The following is a 22,174-nucleotide window of genomic DNA, read 5'->3' on the forward strand; positions in this document are numbered from 1 at the left end:
AATTTTAATTAGATTTAAGGCCTCATAGTCTATTAGTCATGTAATTAGTTAAGATTGAATTAAAGTCTAAATTAAGGTGGAAGGAACGTTGGAGGACGAAAGCTATTTCATTCAGTGAAATCTCACTAAATATGAATAAAATTTCACTGATTCAGACTTAGAGAACAATTAAAAAAATATTAAGATGACTGGCCACAGGTACGAAAAAATCACGAGATTTGAAATTTTTTTTTGTTAAGCTTTTTTTGTCTCATATAATAAAAAAACATTTTTTTCAATTTTTCTATATGAAGGGATAGTTTAGCAAAGAGAAATTCGCATGATTTTTTTTATATATTGTTATGAATCTAAAAAAATTAGAAATCAATCGTAGGTCGCCTTTTTTAAAAGCCCTCATTAGTTTTTATCGCAAAATGCACGCAACTTTAATAATTTCTATCAAATTTTTAATTTCTCTTAATAAGGATTTGAAAGAGTGCAAATTAGATAGCCAGCTAATGCAAAGAAAATTGAATACAAACTTAATATATTACATATTTAACTTAATTTATTCAAACTTAATATATTACATATTTAATTATAGCTAATTTAATTATGATAGTATATACTTATTATAAAAAAATTGGTTTAAAAATTAGTTCAATTTTCCACAGAAAAGAGTATTTTTTTTACTCGAATTATAAATCTTAGACTAGAAAATTGATCAAAATGCAAACATTTTTTTTAAACTGGAATTTTTAACAAAAAGTATTAACTTTCTGCCAAAACATTAATTTTTAATTACATAAATATATTTTAAAACAAATAGTTGAATTTTTTAACTTAAGCAATCAAGTCTGACCCATAAATGTAACACTTGAATTTTCATGAAGAAAAAAATTTATTTGGTTAAAGAGAAAACTAATTTGATATAAAACAGTTGAATTTCCTTACACGTAATTAAATTTCCTATCAAATTTTTACATTTTCAAGGCAAAAAGACGAACTTTCTACATAAAGAATTTCCATTTTTAACCCAAATATGTTAAATTTCCACGAGAAAAGGTTAATTTAAAAAAAAAAGATAATATTTTTTGGTTAAAAAATAAATTTTTACCCTAAAAAACTAATTTTCAACTACTATTTTAATTTTTAACCCCAAAGCTAAATTTAATACTTATAATGAATATTTATACAACAAATGAATTTTTAAAAAATAGTTTATTTTAGCTTTCAAACAAGGATTTTAACAAAGCATTGGCATTTTTAACAAAAAATTATTTTCTACAAAAAGGCGAATATTTATCAAAACACATACATTTTAAAGCAAAACCTTGAATTTTTAACAAAAATGATTAGTTTGCCACCAAAAAAGAAAATTTGGCTACAAAATGGTTGAATATTTAGTTTAAAGTATTTGCCGTGTCATAGTTAGATGTCTGATAGAAATAGTTTTTCTATGATTTTAAGAATCGAAATATTATTACTTATTGCATTTCATATAAAAAATTATTTTATATCAAAAAAATTTAAATTCATAAAAAAGGATTAATTTAAATCATATTTTTTGCAACTGTATTTTTCCTGACCTTCGCTTCTTACCAATTTGAAAAAAAGATTACATTTTAATAAAAAAAGGTTAATTTTTCCGGGAAAACATCTATACAACTCTACTGTTTTCAATTTAAAAAAAAAAACTAAATAATCTTAAAATATAATTATATGGTAAACAAAAATTTTTTTAAACAAAAATTATTCTAAAGATTTAGAGCCATAGAAGAAGCCATCGAAGCCATAGAAAAATTTACTATTAAAATTGAAAATAGTGGAGTTATTGAGATTTTTTTTGCGCGACAACCACCCCTTTCTGCTATCTTTTTTAAAGTCGAACGGCTGTATTTAAAACCTATTTTTAAAATTATTTAGCATTGATTTCTTAACTCTCGTTATAATCAAAACGTGTTCGTTTTATGTCAAAACGGTATAGAACTCATGTATTATGATGAAAAAATTAAATTTTTTGTTTGAAAATTGAATTATTTGATAAAGATTCGACTGTTTTATTAAAAAATTCAATTATTTAGTTAAAAATAAATGTATATATTTTGTTGAAAATTTGTCCATTTTGATTGAAATTTTATTTTTTTAGTTAAAATTTTATCTTTTTGCATAATATTAAATCACTTGGTTGAACATTGAACTCTGCTTTTAAAAACGTATTTCTTAAAATTTAAGAAATTTGATTGAGATTAAAGTCAAATTTAAAATCCTGTTTAACGTCCAGTTATCAAGTTAATTGGCTGAATTGGTGAAAAGAAAAACAAGAATTAAAGGACCAAATTTGGACAACCACCATAAAAAGTTCCTATTGAAATTTGAAAAAAAAATTTCCCTAAAAAAGGAAAGAAAAGAAAAGAATTCTTTTTTGGAAAAAATAAAAAGGAGGAAAGAAAAATGAGAAGGCAACCAACCAAATCCCCTTCCTTCTTTTTTCTTCCTGTTGAAAAATGATTTTTTTTTAATTCGTATTTTTTGATTAAGTGTAACTGTTTTTTTTTGTTAAATTTAATTCGAATCTTTCAGGGTTAAAATAGCAACACATAGTTTTTTCGTTTAAATTATTCTTTTTTAGTTGTAAGTAAAAATAATTTTTTATGAATATTTTTTTTGTTCTTCAAGTTTCATTATTTTAGTAAAAAAATTGATTATTTGGTTGGATATATTTTTAAAATTAATTTCATTCTTCTTAAAGAATAATTATTTCAGTTGAAAATTGATCTTTTTTGCTTAGAAACTCAAATATTTGATTAGAACTGAGAATTTTGTTGTTAAATTTAATTGTTTTTCTGCTTAAGTTAGTACAATTCTTGGTTAAAATATAAATTATTACATTTTTCGTAAAGAATTAATCTTTTTTATTTGAATATATTTGAATTAGATGGTTGAAAGTAGATTTTTTTCTTTTTTGTTAAGGATTCATATTTTTAATTGCTAAATAAACCATTTCCTTGTAATTTAACATTTTTGTTAAACTACTTTGTTAAAGCACAATTTTTGGCGGAAAATTTAACTCTGTAAATGAAAATTCGTTATTTTAGATTAAAAATTTATCTTTTATGGTAAAAAATCATCTTTCTTGGTTGAAAGTAAACTTCTTTGTTGACAATTTAAATTTCTTCTACAAAATTCATCTTTTTAAATTCACTGTGAAATTTAACATACGCGTTAATATTGATTGTGATACAACTTTAATTATTTTAATATGAAATCATAATTTTCTCTAATACTTTTGGAAAACCAATAATTACCATTATTTAAATTTTTGTATTATGAATAAATGCTCTTGCTTGATTTTTATGAAAGTTGATATAAAGTAAAACCTTTAATGAATATATTAAATTTGTTTAAAATATTTTATTTATTTATTAAGCCAGATGAAACTTTTTTTTTCTTATTTTATTTTTCGACGAACCAATATTTATTCAGCAGCATTGTACATTTTTCTTAACTTTTTTCTAACAATTATAAGGTAATTTTTCTAAAATGGAGACATGCTATATTAGATTTATAAATTCATCATATTACCTTCTTATTCTTCCAGGAGTTTGATAATTTTACACGATTCCGTTATTTCAATAAACATTGATGTCTTTTACGTTTTAAATTTTCATAGCTTTTTAAATTATAATATACAGATCTTATTAAATTGATTTTAATTTTACCAAGCTATAAGTTTGCAAAATATATAAATATTTAAGCATATTTTCTAATATACATAACAAAATATAAAATTGTCAAATTTATTAATTTATTTTTAACAAAAAAATGTTTCTGCTGTAAAAGATGGCTTTTCAACAAGATACTTGCATTTTTGACATAATAATTAAATCTTAAAGTTAATAGTTTAATTTTCAACCTAAAAGAATTGAAATTGAAATTTAGAACAAAAAATAGGAATTTTCAGTCAAAATTTAATTTTCCGCAAAACAGTTGCATTTTTACCTCACAAGAAATGAAATTTCAAATCAAGGACATGATTTTTTCACCAAGAAGGAGAATTTTCAACTAAAAATATTAACCTCAAAAAAATGTAAAAGCCACTTCAGGATTTTCCGTTAATTAATTAATTTTAAACAAAAACAAAGAATTTTTAGCTAAAAAGTTAAATTTTCAACCAATGATAGAAGCCGTCAATAAAAAAAAAATATTTTTAACTGTGTAACTTAACTTTTAACAAAGTAGTTGAAGTTTTAATTGAAAAAGATTAATTTTCAACGAAAAAGTTAAAATTTCTAACAAAAAGATGGATTTTCAAGTGAAAATATCAATCTTCCAGGAAAATGATTTTTTAACAAAGTGATTCAATCAAATTTTTTAAAAAAAGTAGTTGAATATTCTAGCAAAAATGACTTTTTTTATTCAAAAAGTTGCCTTTTCATAAAAAAATTCTAATAAAACAGAAAAATTTTTAAATGAAGGATATTTTTTTTTTCTGTTACAAAAGATTTCAGTTGACTTTTCACGATCATACTATGAATTTTCAAACAAGAAATAATTTTTCTTTTCTTAAAAGAGATGAATTTTTAAATAAAAAAAAGTTTTAGAGGAAATAGTCGAATTTTGATTTTAAAAAGTTCCAGTTGACTTTTGAAGATCAAAATTTGAATATTTTGACCAAAAAATATGTTTCTTCGAAACAAATAAAATTTTGAATCCCATAAGCTGAATTTTTTGACCAAAAAGGATGATTTTTAAGCAAACAGTTGCATTTTTATTCAAGAAAGTTGAAATTTCAAACGAAATAGTTTAATATTCTAGCAAAGAAAAATTATTTTCTACCAAAATCTTGCATTAAAAAAAATTCTACTAAGACAGATTAATTTTTAAATAAAAGCAATTTTTTTTATGTAATCGAACATTTCAATTGAATTTTTAGGATCAAAATATGAACTTTAAAACTAGAAATACATTTTTATTACAAAAATTGAATTATTAGTCCGCAAAAAGGCCAAATTTGAACTAAAGAAGAATAATTTTTAAGAAAATTGTTAAAATCTTTAAAAAATAGTTGTATTTTTATTCAACCAAGATCAAATTTCTCATAAAACAGATGCGTTTTTGATTTTTGAAAAAGTGTTCAAGAAAATAGTTAAATTTTCATCAAAAAAATCTCCATTTGACTTTTCAAGATCAAACACAATTTATTAACAAAAAATAAGTTTTTACGAAAGAAATTGAATTTTTAATTCAAAAAAACGAATTTTTTTAACAAAAAAGATTAATTTTGATCAAAATAGTTCAATTGTCTATCAAATAGTTACATTTTCCTCCGAGAAACAAGAAATTTGTACTAAAACAGATGATTTTTTTAATGAGAAACGACAATTTGTCCTTTTTCACAAAAAATTAAGTTAATTTTTCACCACAAAAATATAAATTTTTAGAAAGAGAAAATTTTTTACAAAGCAGTTCGATTTTCAACAAAACATAAGAATTTTTAATCAAATTTATGACTTTCAAAAAAACAGTTTAATTTTCAAACAAGCAGTTGCATTTTTATTCATAAAATGTGTAATTTCTGCTGAAGCCAGTGTATTTTACAATTAAAAAGACAAAATTTCAAAAAAGAGTTGAATTTTCAACCGCACAGTTAGGTACATTTTTATTAAAGAAAGATGAAATTTCTGCTGAAAAATATTAAATATTTAAAAAAACTCAAAAAATAGTTAAATTTTCATTCAAAGAATATATTATTAACATTCTAAATTTTTTATTTTTCTGAACCTTGTTCAAACAATGAGAAGAAGGTGTTTCTAAATTTGGAGACAGAGTAGGTCACGATCACAATTTCTTCAGATGGCCTTCTAATTGTCAAAAGAGATAGAGAGGTTACTCTATTGCACTGTTTTATTATTCTTTTATATTTTTCACAATTTCCATTTTTATTACTTTTAGAAATTTTCTTATGTTCTAAATAATTTTTTTTTACTGAGCCAATTGTTTTCAAACTGAATTATAAAATATTTCGTTATATCGAAATAAAGAAAGCCTGATAAAGAAAGTCGATTTTAAGGTCATTTTTTCAAATTAACTCTGACTTAGGACGCGTACTTTTTATTTTATTCGTGAAAATGAATAGTTAAAAAAATCAATTTATGGACAGACGACACAAGCTACGAAGAAAATAAATATTTAAAAGTTGTTTAACCAAAAAAGAGCTACAAATTGCTTTTAAATAATTTTTTAATAGAATGCGTATTTGGGGGGGGGGGGGATAACATGAAAAATAGAAAAATTAAATTTTTGTAAAAAAACCTGAAGGTAAAAAAAATTATTAATCAAAAGTTTTACACTTAAAAAAAAGTTGTAAATTTTCCAGTTATAATTTTTGGTGGAACGCTTGGATTTTTTTAACCTTGAGAAGTAACGCAACAATAAATAATATAATTTTGGAAAAAAGACACAATCTATGAAAAAATTATCAGACAAAAGCTGCTGAACCAAAATAGTAGCTACGATCAAATATAGCTTTGATAAACTGAAAAGTCGTACATTTAAATTAAAATATAAAGTGGTCTTATTATTATTATTATTATTATTATTATTATTATTATTAAGGTTTTCTAGAATAATTAATAAATTCATGAAGAATAAATGTAAATATTTGTTTAATCAGTTTAAAAAGGTATTATTTAAATAAATTTATGTTAAAGTTGCTTTAAAAATTATTGATCAAAAATTCAAAGCGCTCCCTTGACTCTAACTTTTCAGGATTTTCTTGGTTTTTTTAAAATTTTTATTGAGATAATGTTGCCAATAAAAAAATTGCTCTGAGTACATGAAGAGCGGAACAGAGATTATTTGAAAATAAAATAGAGTAAGGTAAAATTGATCAGGTGTCTACAAAAATTGTTGTGTTTTCATTTTGAACCAGGAACTTGTAAATTTTTGTGTGTGCGGAGCTGACGAAATATGGTATTAGATAGTGAATGAAAAATAATCTTTATTTGATTCAGAATTAATTTTTCTGATTGGAAAAAACAGAATAAATAAATTATTTCTTAAATTTTCTCTGGATGTGTTAAAGATTACTATTAATTTCACAGACTCATAATATTTTAATTTTCAATTAAAGGAGAAATATTTTAAGAATTAATAAAAATTCATTTCAATTCCCAAAATTAAAATTTGATCATAAAAAAACATTGTTTCGATAATTTAAAAAAAAAATGTCGTGGATAGTCCAGATTTTCAGAACAAATTAAAAATCTATTTATTGAATTTAATTGATGAATATCCATTGATTTGTTCTGCAAAATATGATTTTTAGTCACACTACTAATTATAATGCTTTAATTTTTCTTTAACTTTGCTATAACAAATTTGAGGTCCAAATTCCCAAATTTATAAATTTGGCTTAAGATTTGAAAAAACGTTATCAAATAAGTAGATTTTCATGATAATCAAATAAAAGAGGATTTTCGTGTCTCAAAATACTATTTTGGTTACGAATTCAATAATTTAGAAGAAAGCAACCTAAATTTTGGAAATATTATTTATTTGTAAGATTTATAATTTTTAAAAAAAGACAGTAAGAGATTGTATTTGAAATAGGAGAATCCCAATTTCAGGATATTATTCAAAAAGTTCACACAAATTTTTTAATTTTTATATATTTGGTAAAAGCCTAACTTTTTTTAAATTCAGATTTCCGTTTCGTTCAAAATTAATTTTATTTACTGCAAATATTTGATTGTAAATGTAAATTTATCTTCTTCTGATGTAAATTCTACTATTTCGTTAAATCTCAAACAGTTTTGTAAAAGTTCAATTTTTTTGTTTTGAAATTTATTATCTTCATTTAAAAATTTAACCATTTGGTTGAAATTTTATTTTTTTTTTTTAGTTGAAAATTGAACTACTTGGTGAAAATTTTTGTATTTTGTTAAAAATCGGTCTTTTTGGTATAGAAAATAAATCTTCTATAATAATTTTTTTTGCTGCAAATTTAATTATTTATTTTAAAAATTCAACCATTGTAAATTAAAGTTAATTTTTTGTTAAGAATTTAATCCTTTATTTGACGATTATCTATTTTTCTTGCAAGTATATATATTTCACTGAAAACTCATATGTTTTAATAAAAATTTAATTAATTATTTGTTTATTAGCAAACAAATTATTAATTGGTTGTTTGATTAAATTAATTATTAAGTAAATTCATGTACTATACAAAAAGTTCGCAACAAATTTATTTTTTAATGAAAATTCATCTCTTTGATTTCAAATTTTAATAACTGGGTAAAAGTTAAACCAATTTCTTCAAAATTTATTTTTTAGATAGTGATTCATATTTTTAGTTGAAAATTCTCACTTTGGTTGAAATATTATTGTGTGGTGTTTTTGGTACAAAATTAATTTCTGGAAAATTAAAAGTTCACTCCATTTTTTATGACAAATTTATCCTTTTCGGTTGAAAATTTATTTATTTTGTTAAGAATTTGTCTTCAGCGATGGGTAATTAATCATTTTATTAAAAAATTTATGTTTTGTTAAAAAAATGAACTAGCTGGATGAATATTAATCTATCACTGCTTGGTGATAAATTGAACTACTTTGTGAAAAATTCAATTTTTTGTTTGCTAAAGATTTATTATTTAGGGCGAAATTTTTCTTAGATGTAAATTTAACAACTCTGTAGTAAATTACGGTATTTTTAGTTAAAAATTAAGGGTTGGAAATATAACTGTAGAACATTAAATAGACGAAATATCTGCAAAATTGAACTAGTAATTTTCGATTTTGCTAAGCATTTCAGGTAAAAATCAAATTAAATTTTACAACTTAAAAACCAATCATTTCAAAAGAAAAATCATTTAAAATTTAAAAATATTGAATTTCATTTGCTGAAAAATTGTACAATTATAAATGTAAACGAAATTTGTAAAGTTTCGTTACGTTTCTTTCTTCCGTAAGGTATTATTAGTTTAAAATTGAGTCTGACATTAATTTCTTTGTTTGCTGTATCACTCAGTATAATAAGAGATTTTGTCGAGCAACACTTTTAAGCTGAAACCAAATTTACACAAGTCAAGTGGAGATAGCACATCAGAGATACAAGAAACAGTGGTCTCTCAACTTATCTACAATGCGGATCATTGTTGGCACTGTTTGCCTAACCACTGCCGTCTTACTTAATTCTATTGGTAAGTAATTTATAGAATATCTATTTGAAATTTTTAACAAGAATAAAATACTGGTCTTTAAATACTAATGAAAAATACTAAATGAAAAATTTCTCAGTGAAAGATCAGAGAAGTCAGAGAATTAAAAAAAAAATTTTGGCAAACCTCAATCATAGCCATATTCATTTTTACGTAATTCTTCTCATTATGATTATAATTCACCAATTTGCATTTTTTCTTGCAGAATTAAGTTTGGAGAGCAATTCTCCTGATAATAATTTTATCAGAGGAAATAACAATAATCGTGCAGCAGCAGGTCGTCCATCCAGGTACACTTTAGTCACTAATCGGCCACAAAGTGGGCAGGGCACAAGGTATGGATTGTTCGATCTAATAGCTGCCCAATCCGTTCAAAGAGCACTGGGTGATAGCGACGTTGGATCAGCCAATTCCTTGCCCCCTCACGTATTAGCAAATATGCACGCACAAATGCAGCATGAAATGTATCTACACCACATTGCTCAGCCATTATACGTTCATCAGCAAGCTAATCAGCGGCCAGCCGCTCCTCCATCAGCCGCTCATCAGTTAAATAATCAGCACTTAGCCGCTCTTCCGACAGCCACTCTTCAGTTATTCGATGAGCGGCCAGCCGCTCATCTGTTAGCCGCTAATCAGTTAGTCGATCAGCATGCAGTCGCTCAAAATAATCACCAAAGACCCAATAAGGACGATGGTTTGCTGGATTTGACCATGGCAACACGAGGACACCACTAATTCAATGTAATACTAATTTACAATGTTTTTTGTGAACAGAAATTGAATAAGTGTTAACAGCCAATACAAATTGCATTAAAAACTTTTCTTATATTTCGACTGAACCCTTCTCACGATTTCTTTCTCCATTAACGCCTCAACACCCGCTTCCTTTCTCTGTCCCTACAGTATATACTCTCTAGGAAAGGCGATCTTCAATTCGTCAACGACTACCTGCGAGCTCTTCCCCCTCTACTGCGCTTGTCGGCGACGAATCCCACTCCTGCACTGCTGACTAGAAGCATGGTCAGTGCATTCGCCGAAGCAATGATTCTTCTTACCGCGCATGTGTCATTCAGCGGGGGCTTATTTGAAATTATTAATTTATTTGTTTCTCTTGTGACGTCAATTTCCCAGTCAGGAACGAATCGACGATCCGATCACAGTAAAAAAAAAGGATCAATTTTGTTGCAGAGCATTTTGCTCCAGCGATCATTTGACTCTCGAGATCATTATGATTTTACATTCTAATCAATTTGATCCCATTTTTTGGTTCATTTGTCATAATAAACAAAATGGCTGCCAATTATTGGCGCCGGTGCCATAACGACATAACCTAAAAATGGTATCTAACCGCACGCAATTGACAACTACACTTAACAGGTGATATTTTCTAACATCAGATTTCGTTAGTTTTTCAACTTTTCAAGTACACTGCATGATCAGAAACCATAAATAATCTCAAAAGTGCATATCAAAGTGACATTGATTTCGGTATGATTTTGAACACTTTTTTTACTGTGATGTCGAAACGACGCAGTTTTTTAGCGTCGAATAAAGGTCGAAAATTTCTTCGAATCTTTGAGTATATACTAAAAATTCTTTAGGTCAAAGAAGCTCAGAGAAATTCTCCGCAGGCACTCAGGTAGATATTTATAAAGGTCCAGGAAGCTCGTATAAATGGTCTCAGGGCTTTAAAATATCCTTTCCGAAATTGAAATAAGAATACGAACATAAATAACAAGCAGAGAGGCTATCTCAATAAAGTAGCCAACACTCAAGGGTCCTTTGTTAAGCTTTCGGATTAAAATTTAGAATTAGATTTTTTTTAATTTCATAGTTAACAGCCTAAAATATAATAATTCGGAATCTACGGGTTTCGATGACTTCAGATATCTAACTTTTTTTTAATTTATAAAATTGAAATTAATAGAACGTTTCTCGTAAATAGAATGAGATACGCCAAAAAAGATAACATTTTTGAATTCAACTAGAAAATTGTATATCAGTATATAAGTTATAATTATAAATAAGTATAATGAGAAAATTCAACAATTAAAAAAATTGTTAATAATTTGAAGAGAAATTTAAAAAGGGAGAGTGGATTACCCACGACCAACTACTGTAAATAACTCTGCCCGCCCGGTACGCGACGGATACAAAAGGAACATTATATTACCGTCGTGCCACTCTTAAAAGGACCACTAAAAGAATCTTGAAAAGGACCCAAATCTCTCCAACTATCTCCGAGACTATTTTGTTTTAAATGGACTTTGTTTATAGACTCAAATGGGCCAGGCTATTTCGCTAAAGAAAACTCAGAGATTTGTTTCGGTAGGATATTTATAATTTGAATACCTAGAATATTTGTAATTTATTGTACAAATACAATCATTTCTGGGAATTTGACAGTAATTTTTCGTAAGAATACCATAACCTAAAAAATACAAATCATTGATACTTTTATAAAATGCACTGTAATGTCGCATAACCTAAAAGTGAAATTACAAACTGAAGGTAGTTTTTCATTTTTTCTCTAAAAACGCTTCTTTGACAATAGCACATATTACCTTCCTTTCTGAAAGTGGAAAAATTATAACCAAAATTTTTTTGTTTATGCAGTGAACATGCTTACACGTGAAAGTATGGTCATTGCAAATAGTGTTGATTTATACCGGTCTTCTTGATGGAGGTTCCTCGTTCAGGCATTCTTCGTCAGAATCCTCGACCCGAGAAGAATTATTGTCAGGTTTTCCAGACATCATTACAACACTTTTTTCTAGTAAAAATGTAAAAGCAAACTAGCAGGGAACAACACACGCGGCAAAACGGAGGTTAACGGACGTTGCTGCGGTACAGAGTGACACTTTAATGCGCATTGCGCAGTCGGAATGCATAGTGCAGTTGGGCGGGAACTTTGAATTTTGAAATGATGAACTTACCAATACTATAGCAATTCGAAGAAACTTATCTTTATGTTCACTAATTATGAATATTTATTTATTTTGTATGATAGAACTATCACCATTTTTCGATCATTAATTATAGAATGCTGTCACCATGTGTGTTTAAACATGGAAATCATTCTTCAAATGAAGTAACAGACATCATAACATTTTCATTCAGAAACAAATGGATTTCCAATAGTTAATAGGGAATGAAATCAAACGTAAAATTATTGAAATATTCATAATAATTATTATGCATGTGAAAATGAACTTTTACATCTTTTTGACACCGAAGTATTTTATAAGCCGAGATGACGTAAGATACATAATTATATTATAATAATAATTTGTTATTAGTTACTTAAATTTAATTTAGTATGGTTTAAAAATGATATCAAGCTATAAATTTATTATTTTACACATTAAATTTGTAAATTAATTTTAAATTCGAAGTAATTAATTAATACTTATAAATTAATTAATTTTCAATTATTTATTGATGTAGAAAAATATAAAAGTTCTAACCAAATCGTGAAATTGTTACCTAAAAAAGATAAATTTTTTCCTAAAAATTAAATATGTGAATTTTTTATTTTAAACAGGTAATTTTTTACCAAACATTAATTAATAGTGAATTTTGAATAGTAATTAAATATTTAAATCAAATCACAAGATTACCTTGGTTAATACGATTATAGATAAAAAGTTTATAATCTACTATTTTGAGAATACATAAATATCATATATATTTAATATTTTACTATTAATTACAGTTATTATATTTTTTTATTATTTAACATTATTTATATCTTCTTGAATTTCTAAAAATAATGATTTTTTATTGAATTTAAATAATAGTTCAATTAAATATACTCTTAGTGGGATCTGTATGAGATAATATTAGTTTTTTTATTTGTATAAACATAATAATTTACTCGTTAAAAAATTTGGTAGCCCTGAAAAGGGCCGTTTAATTTTAGTGAGAGCTCAGAGCTGTAAAAAATAACATTATTTTGTTTATACAAACATGATTACTTTCTCCTTAAAGACTTTAATTCCATGAAGAGGGCAATTTAATTTTAGCGAGAGATGTAAAGTAGTTTAATTGTGAACAAGAAGAATGGCAAAAGTAAATTTTTATTCGATAATAATAATAATGATACTATCACAATAATAATAATAATAATGTGGCTCAGTTGGTTAGACACTCGAACTTCACCTCAGAGGTCCGGGGTTCGATCCCTGAGCCAGTAACTCTACAAATTTTTCAATGTACCTTTATCAAGGTTCTGGTGCTTTGGAACCTACCTCAAGCTGTAGGTCTCCCAATCGTGTACTTGACTGCAACCCAGTCCGTCAATGATGGGGTAAAATCTAGGCTTTGTCCTATATGTCTGGGCAGACTGCTCTCATCAGATTGTTTGATTGCATTATAAAAATGCGTCCGTGACTGATGATGATTTTATTTCCAAATCTTGAGAAATTTAGAAGTGGTTTTACATTCTTTCCAATTTTAAATTATCTGTGTTTTGAAATTCTATATATTAAAAATGGGAGCTTGAAAATAAGAGTCTAAAATGGAAAATTTTTTAATTATTATTTTAGAAGCTGTTAAAATTGAACTTGGAGCGTCTTTTCTTCTAAAGATTTGTAAATTTTCCTGTTAAAAAGTAAATTATGTAAAATAGACTGTTTTGAGACACCTGATTCCACTTAGACTGAAAACTTATAAGTCTCTTCGAAAGATAAACGCTTTCTTTTGTTTACCTTCGACATTTTCGTAATACCTGACTACGCATGGTTACGCAGCGCATAACGTAAACACTTAGTGGCTGAAAGCAAACTGAAGCGAATGTCCTGCGACGTTTTTGCTACTGAATGAAAATGACTGAAGCAGACGTCACGATTAACCGCCGAGGAAACTTTCTGCTTTTCTTGTACACTCCTGCATTTTTTCTGCATTTTTCGTTGCAAATTTATCTTTTTTTAGTTGAAAATTCAACAATTGAAAATTTGATAGTTGTAGTTAAAAATTAATCTGTTTGGTTTGATATCAATTTTCTTACTTAAAATTGAATTGTTTATTTAGTTGATAATTTAACTTTCTTAGTAAAAAGTAATTGTTTGTATTAAAATTTAACTATTTCCATTAAGGATTAATTGTTATAGTCGTAAATTCTTATGGTTAGTTTAAATTTTATTTTTTAACTGAAAATGGCAATATAACATTTTTGGACAAAAATTATATTTTTATTTTGTTCGAAACTCAACTATTTCGTTAGAAATTTATGTATTTTTTTGAAAAATGTATTTTTGGGTGGAATGCTAATTTTTCTATTTTAAAATTCATCTTGTTTGAAATCAATTTTTTATTTATTTTTGAAAAGTTGCTTAAATTACATTATTGCAACCTCCAATTTTAATCTCAAATTTTACCAACTGCTTAGGTGTAGGTAAGTAATTGAATAGTAACTCATAAATTTAATGTTGTTATGCAAATTAATAAGAAATTAAAAATTGACATTTGGTTGACATTTTTTTCTTTTTTGATTGAAAAGTCTTTTTTTGTATTAATACTTGAATCAGCTTTTTAAAAATCCTTCTTTTTGGTTCAAAATTTTTTTTTTTAATTATTGATTTCATCTTTCTTGAACAAAATTAAACTGGTTGGTCGAAAATTAATCTACTTAGGTTGAGGCTTCAGCAGTTTTATTCAAAATTCGTTGGTTTTTTTTTTAATTAATTCAAATGCTTACAATTTGTCATTAAAATCTTTTTCGGTACAAATATCAACAATGATATTTTTAAAATAAAACTGCATCTAATTTAGACTATGATAGAAATATAGTTCTAATATTATAAACTCAATTAAAACCGCAAAGTATTTTTGTGGGGCTGCTTTATTTTATTAAAAATTCTTTTTTGTTGGTTAAAAATTGCTTTTTAACTGAAAATTTAATTATGTAATTTTTGGCGTAAAATTGATCTTTTTTAGTTAAAAATGTAACCCTTTGACTTTTCATCTTTTTTAGTTAAAAATGTCTATATTTATTTACTTATTTTGAAATTCTTAGAAATTCCTCCAAATTTTCTCAAGTATTTAAAAATTCCTTGGAATATTTCTGAATCTTAGAAATCCTCTGACATCTCATTGAATCTTTTTCATTACCCTAAAATCTTATAACTCCTATAAAATTCTCTCAAATCTTTGAAATTCTATGAAATCCCTTAATTTTTGTAAAATTCCGCTTAAATTATAGAAATATCATAGGGTTTATATTTTTTAATAACTGTAGAAATCAGGTACAAACTGTCTGACATGTTTTCAGTTGTATTCGAGAAGCAAGCTTTAATTAATTTGAATTTTGAAAAAGATGTTTCGGACCCTGCATTTCTTCGATATTTTTTATTTGAGTGTTTAATGCGTTTTTTAACAGCTGTTAAGTTATAAGAAAAAATTATATTTTTTATTTACTTTTTATTTTTACATTCTCATCCTAATAAGAAGGTACTGGTTTTCTGTAAAATTTCCCTTTTTTAGCACACTTTGTTAAGACCTAAACAGAAAGAACAAGTTCGCCAACTAACCATTTTAGAGCAAAATTCAAAAAGTGAGCGTATTTTCAAAAATTTTAAAACCACATTTTTCAATATTGCAAAATTCTTTGTAAAGTTATTAATAGTGTCCAGAAATTCAAGCAATTAATCTTCATAACTTTTTTCTATGAAAAGAAAATGATCAGAGTTAGAGCATTTTCAATATCCAAAAAATCAAACTAAAATGAACATTTTGAGCCAAACAAAGCATGATATGAAAAAAAGGTCAAGAAAAGAAAAACGTTCATTTTAGAAAGCGCTACAAGTTTATTATTAGAACTTTTTTAATTTGGTCGAAAAGTTGAAAATTCAAAATTTGATCGTACCAAAAATAATCCAACATGCAAAAATTCCATTTTTTGTTCAAACTATGCAAGATAAGAAAAAAAATAAATTTGTTGAAATTGCGCGACCTGGAGAGATCTACAAATTTGTTATGAATCACTTTTTGATAGGGCGCGTATTTTTTGTTTTAGTCGTAAAAGAAAACAATGAAAATAAAAAAATAAAATTTTTTGGATTAACCACACAAACTACGAAAAAATATAAGACAAAATTTTTTTATCCAAAAAGAGGTATAATATTTTATAGGACACGTAGTTTTTGCTTTATTCGTAAAAAATAACATTCAAAATAAAAATAATTAATTTTCTTTAAAAAACGACACAATGTACGAAATGAAACTAACATACAAAAGTTGTTCGGCTAAAAATATTTATAAATTTATTATTAATTATTTTTAGATAGGACGAGTCGATTTTATTTTAATCGTAAAAAATAAGATTAAAAATAAAAAAAAGTAAAAATTTGGAAAATGGGCAGGAAAGACGAAAGACGACATACGATTCTATATAGGATCCTATACAGTTTCAAGTTTGACTTATCATTTTAATTTTAATTCAAAATGGTTTATTTTGTTGGTAATTCAATTATTTGGTAGAAAATTCATTGTTGAAACTAAAAAATTTTGAATTTGATTTTCTAAACAATTGTCAACTTATAAACGCAAAAAAAATTTGAAAAGTTTCTTTACATTTTTTTCTTTCGTAATGTATTATTTGTTTAAAATTTAGTCTGATATTAATTCTTTTCATTTGCTTTATCACTCAATATGATAACAGATTTTGTTGTGCAAGATTTGCAAAGTGAAGCCAACTTTATAGGAGTCATATCTAGAAAGCACATCAGAGATACAAGAATCAGTGGTCCCTCAATTTATCTACAATGCAGATCATTATTGGCACTATTTGCCTAACCACTGCCTTTTTACTAAATTCTATTGGTAATTATAAATTATAATATCAGAAATAAAACGAATAAATAAAGTTTTATTTTATAGTTTATATTTGAATTTGATTTTCTTATTACGTTTATAAAATATTCTATTTAAAAAAATAAATAACATGAAGACTCTGGTTTATGAATAATAATGGAAAAAGAAAATGAAAAACATAGCTATACGCAGCGTGTTATCTTCGATTTGTTTTATTTCTACATAATTCTTTTCACTAGGATTATAATTCACTAATTTTCATTTCTTCTTAAAGAATTGAGTTCGGCGAGCAATCCTCCTGATGATAAAGTTATCAGAAGAAATAATAATAATCGTTCAGCAGCCGGGCGTCCATCCAGGTACACCTTAGCCACTGATCAGCCACTCAGTGGGAACAGCATAAGAGACGGCTTATTTGAGAGATTATCCGCCCAATCCCTTCACGGAGCAGGCAATGATAACGACAATGGATTAGCCAAACCCTTACCCCCTCAAGTAGCAGCCAATCTGGAAGCATACATGCGGGAACAACTCTACCTACAGCAAATTGCTCAGCCATTATACGTTCATCAGCAAGCTTATCAGCGGCCAGCCGCTCCTCCATTAGCTGCTCATCAGTTAGTCAATCAGCACTCAGGCCCTCATCAGTTATTGGATCAGAACTTAGTTCCTCAGCAGTTGACTCCTCCGACAGCCACTCTTCAATTATTCGATGAGCGGCCAGCTGCTCATTCGTCAGCCGCTAATCAGTCAGTCGATCAGCATTCAGCTGCTCAGCAATTACAAAATCAGCAAGAATTCGATCATGACAGTGGTTTGCTAGATCTGACATTAGCAACACGAGGACACCACTAATTCATTGCAAAACTAATATACAATGTATTTTGTACACAAAAATCGAGGAGGAGTGTTAAAACGTAATAAAAATTGCATTACAAAACTTTTCTTACATTTTGGCCGAGACCTTCTCACAATGTCTTCTTCCATTACCACCTTACTATCGGTTTCCTTTTCCTGTCCACATCATGCATTTTACGGCCTTCCTCATCACTTTTTACTTCCCTCCACTACTATCATTCTTAATGCATCCTTATTTCCCAGCCTAAATTTCCCCTTACGTGCTAAATCCGATTCTGGGTTTAGCTTGACCCAATCAGGTCAAGATCAAGGTCAAGTGAAGGACAAAATGACGAAAACCATTGGATCGGAGAAAAAATCCACTCGCTTGTGTTTTGATGGAAGCTGAATCCAAATCTATGATCAATTCGACCCCATCAGATTAGTATCAAGCTCAGGTAAAGCTCAAAATGAGAAAAAACCATTGAACGGGCGTGGATAACTCCTTTCAGATTTTTCTGGGATAGATAAATCCAAATCCGGTGGAACTAAACTTGGTTTCGGATTCAGCGACTTCAAAACCGTTTAAGCGTGGAGCTTTTTATTCTAAATCCATCGTTTTCTTAATTTTGGCCTTAGATGACCTTCATTCCGAGCAGATGGGGTAAAAATAACTCTGGGTTCGGATTCGGCGACCCCAAAAACGTCTTAGAGTAGTAGTTCACCATGATTTAATGGTTTTTTTTTTCATTTTGAGCTACACTCCACCTTAGTCCTAACATAATAGGTTCAAGATGACCCCGAATTCGGATTCAGCAACTCCAAAAATGTTTAAAAAATACTTTTTCTATATTTTTCTCTCGATTTTCTCCGATCCCATAGTTTTCTCCATTTTGAGCTTAAATTGACCTTGATCCGGATCAGATGCGGTCAAACCGACCTCGGATTAGCATTCGTCGACTTGAAAAACTTATGGGTATGGAAGTTCTACTCGAGTTACAGAAATTTGTTTTTTGTGTGGGTGTGTTATTTTGTTAAAAGTTATTGTTGTCCGACCCCCTTGGAAACGCGCCTTCGTATGCACCTGAAGCAAACGTGACGTGACCACTTCCAGCCCAGTAGCCTTCACACTTGCGCATTTCACCGTCGGGCTTATATCAAATTTTGCGCCCGCTACATAAAAAAGCTTTACGCCCGATATACATGCACTGCATCACGCAAGTGGGATGCTGGGCAGACGTGGTAATATCATTTCATGTAAATCTAAGTACTTTTCCTTTAAACCATTTCATTATACAATATTTATGAAAGAGAAAACAGGAAAAGGAGAAAATAGTACAGGGAAAAGGGGGAAAGGGAAAAAGAAAAAAGAAAAGGGGGGAATAGGATAAGGAGAAAAAAGTGAAGCTTACAGGGAAATGTTGAAAAGGAAAAGGGTAAAAAGGGAAGGAAAAGGAAGAAATGGAAACAGAAAAAGGGAATAGGGAAAGGGGAAGAAGAAAATGAGAAACTGAAAAGGCTGAAAAAGGAAAGGGAAAGATAAAAGTAAAAGCGGAAAGGGATTAATAGGAAAAATTAAAAAGGGTAAAAGGAACGGGGAAATGGAGAAGGACGAAAGCTTAAAAAGGGAAACCGGTACAGGGGCATGGGCAAAAGGCACATGTAAGGGGAAAATGAGAAAGGGGAAAGCGTGATAATGGGAAAGCGGGAAATAGGAAAGCGGCAAATGGGAAAAAGAGAACAAGGTTGAAGAAAACGGAAAAAGAATGAAAACGAAAAGGGGAAAGCGAATCATTATGAGGGAATAGGGGAAAGGAAAATGAAATGGAAAATGAGAAACCGAAAAGGGTGAAAAAGGAAAGGGGATAGAAAAATGTGGAAATGGGGAAAGGGAATAAGAGAAAAAAGAGAATGGGTAAAAGGGGCGGTGTTTGGAAAAAGGGAAATAAAAATGCAAACGGGGAAATGAGACAGGGTAAAGGGGAAGGGAAAATGGGAAAGGAGAATGAGGAGAAGGAGAAGGCAAGGGGACAATGAGAAAGAGGAACGGCTGAAGCGGGAAAAGAAAATGATAAATGGGAAATAGAAATAAGAAAATGGGAGAATGGTGAAAGGGAGAACTAAGAGAGATTTTTTGTCCAGACCCTTCATGGTCGTGCGCACTAAACTTTCTTTATCTGCTTCACATGCTTGTTTTCAAGGAGGGTAGGAAAAAAGTATTGTGTGTATCAAGGGCCTAAGGCTTATTTTGCCTAGTGTCACTTCTGCCCTCGCCTCGCTCGCGCTGAAAGTACACACTCATCAAAATAGCTTTCTGTACGCCCTGGACACAAAATGTACTATATTTTTATTTAAAAATTAATCTTAAATTACAAAATTTAATTATTAAATTTTTAGTGTAAAATTGATCTTCTTTACTTAAAAATTCAAATGTTGGACCGAAAATTTATTCTTTTTAGTTGAAAATTTCTGTATTTTGTTAAAAATGAATTTGGTTAATTATAATATTTGGTTGAATTATGTAAAATATATTATGCAGGAAAAGACCTACTTGAAAACTTTATAATCTGATAAAATAAAACTGCTCGAAAACCACGTAGAATTCTATTGATTGTTAAAATCCTTTAAATACGCATTGAACTCTTTTCTAATATGCTAAAACCTTACAGGTCCTATAAAGTCATTTTATATCTTCGAAAATTCTGGGAAATTCTTGAAAACCAAATATAAATTTTTTAAATTCCTTACAATTATTGAAATCTGTAAAAATGTATTTAAATTTTCTAAATCTCTTGAAAATTCCTTGAAATGCCTTAATTTTTGTAACATTCTGCTCATTTTTTAAAAAAAGTTTTTAGAGTACTTAGATATTATTTATATTTTTCGAAATCGGGAAAACCCGTCTGACGTGTCTTCCGTTGTAATTGAGAAGCGAGCTAAAATTTATTTAATAAAAAAAAAATTTTGAAGTTGCATTTCTTTATCATTTTTGATTTTAGTTTTTCATGACTTCTTTAACAGCTGTAAAGTCATTAACAAAATTTAGTTCTTTTATTTCGTTTTTCTAGTTTTATTTGCATTAAATAGCTTGTAGAAAATAAAACGTAATTAAAGATTTTAATTTGTACTAAAACCCAGCAATTTTTTAAAATAAATAATTAATTAATTTGTTTTTCAAATAAATAATTCAAAAAGAGGTACGTATTTTTAACATTATGTATCCTACTTCTTCCAAGAGAAGTTATATTGACGTGATTTAATATCTTTTTATCTCCAAGGTTCTATCTTATTTGTTGATAAATATGGAATCACTATTAATAATTCCTCTTGTTTTGACGCCACGAATTTCAAATGTATTTTTCCGTTATAAAGAAATCTTTTACGAAATAATCACGGTATTACAAAATATTATAAATTATTTTATTAATGACTTGTCAAAAAGTTAAAACCTTATTTTTATTTAAACCAAAACTCTATTAAATCCTTGAATAAACTATTGCATCTTTAAAAAAATAATGAGTCAATTTTCTCAACAAGTTTACTATAAATTTCTTTAAATCTTTTCAAATTCTTACAAATTCCTTCAAGTCTCTTTAAATTTGCTATATATCTTAAAATCCTTAAAACCCTTTGACATCTTTAAGAAATGTGAATATCCAATAAAAAACTATAAATAATTTTAAATCCCTTGAATAAAAAAATTAACCTTAACATTACAGCTCTCTTAAGAAAACCTAGTTTAGATTTGAGCAAAACTCATATTTGGTTAATTAATCGTATGCCGGCACTCTAGTTTCTCACAAATTCTCACACAAAAAGCAAAAAAGGTTCTCGAAGTTTATATTCATAGTTCCTCTGTGAATACAAAAAAGTTAAAAAATTATGATTTTTTACAAAATGACCGTTGTTTCAATAAAAAGTTGATTTTTACCCAAACTTTTGCATGGCATTGCTTGAACAATAATTGTTTAAGAATCATTTCTTCCATTCACTTAAATGTTGAAAATTGTTGAAAAAAATTATGTTTTGGTTTCTTACGGGTTTTTTCTTTATCGGCCATTCCAGCACCATACATCGGCTGAAAATATTTCGGAGCAGATTAGGCGCGGCCACGGCCCCACCACTTTTCGGTCGGCCAGCAGGCAGCAATGACCTACTAGCAGGGGGCGCGCGGGGCCCGTTTTAGAGGATAAAGAGGGCACCTGCGAATGTGAAACTTTTTCAACATGTTTTCGGGATGTCAAGCTCTCATTTAAGCAAACAAAAAAAAACGATTTTTTGAAGCCTTTACATGGGTCGCCCCATGTTTATGACAATTA

The 22,174-nt window shown here is 27.8% G+C and overlaps 1 protein-coding gene across 1 annotated transcript; it reads left to right on the forward strand.

Annotated features, from left to right (window-relative positions):
- Nucleotides 1-9,127: 9,127 nt before the first annotated feature.
- LOC117180575 lies at nucleotides 9,128-9,941 on the forward strand. The gene is made up of 2 exons (XM_033373071.1): nucleotides 9,128-9,185; nucleotides 9,409-9,941. Exons 1-2 carry the CDS (start codon nucleotides 9,128-9,130, stop codon nucleotides 9,939-9,941), a joined length of 591 nt encoding a protein of 196 aa, XP_033228962.1.
- Nucleotides 9,942-22,174: the final 12,233 nt, after the last annotated feature.

This window comes from Belonocnema kinseyi, chromosome 1 (assembly GCF_010883055.1).
Source record: "Belonocnema kinseyi isolate 2016_QV_RU_SX_M_011 chromosome 1, B_treatae_v1, whole genome shotgun sequence".
NCBI lineage: Eukaryota > Metazoa > Arthropoda > Insecta > Hymenoptera > Cynipidae > Belonocnema > Belonocnema kinseyi.

Excerpts from the sequence above, each read along its gene's own strand:
- LOC117180575 (XM_033373071.1), top strand. The coding sequence starts at position 9,128 with ATGCGGATCATTGTTGGCACTGTTTGCCTAACCACTGCCGTCTTACTT. Across the intron at positions 9,186-9,408 it reads CGTCTTACTTAATTCTATTG|AATTAAGTTTGGAGAGCAAT; the intron begins GTAAGTAATTTA and ends TTTTTCTTGCAG.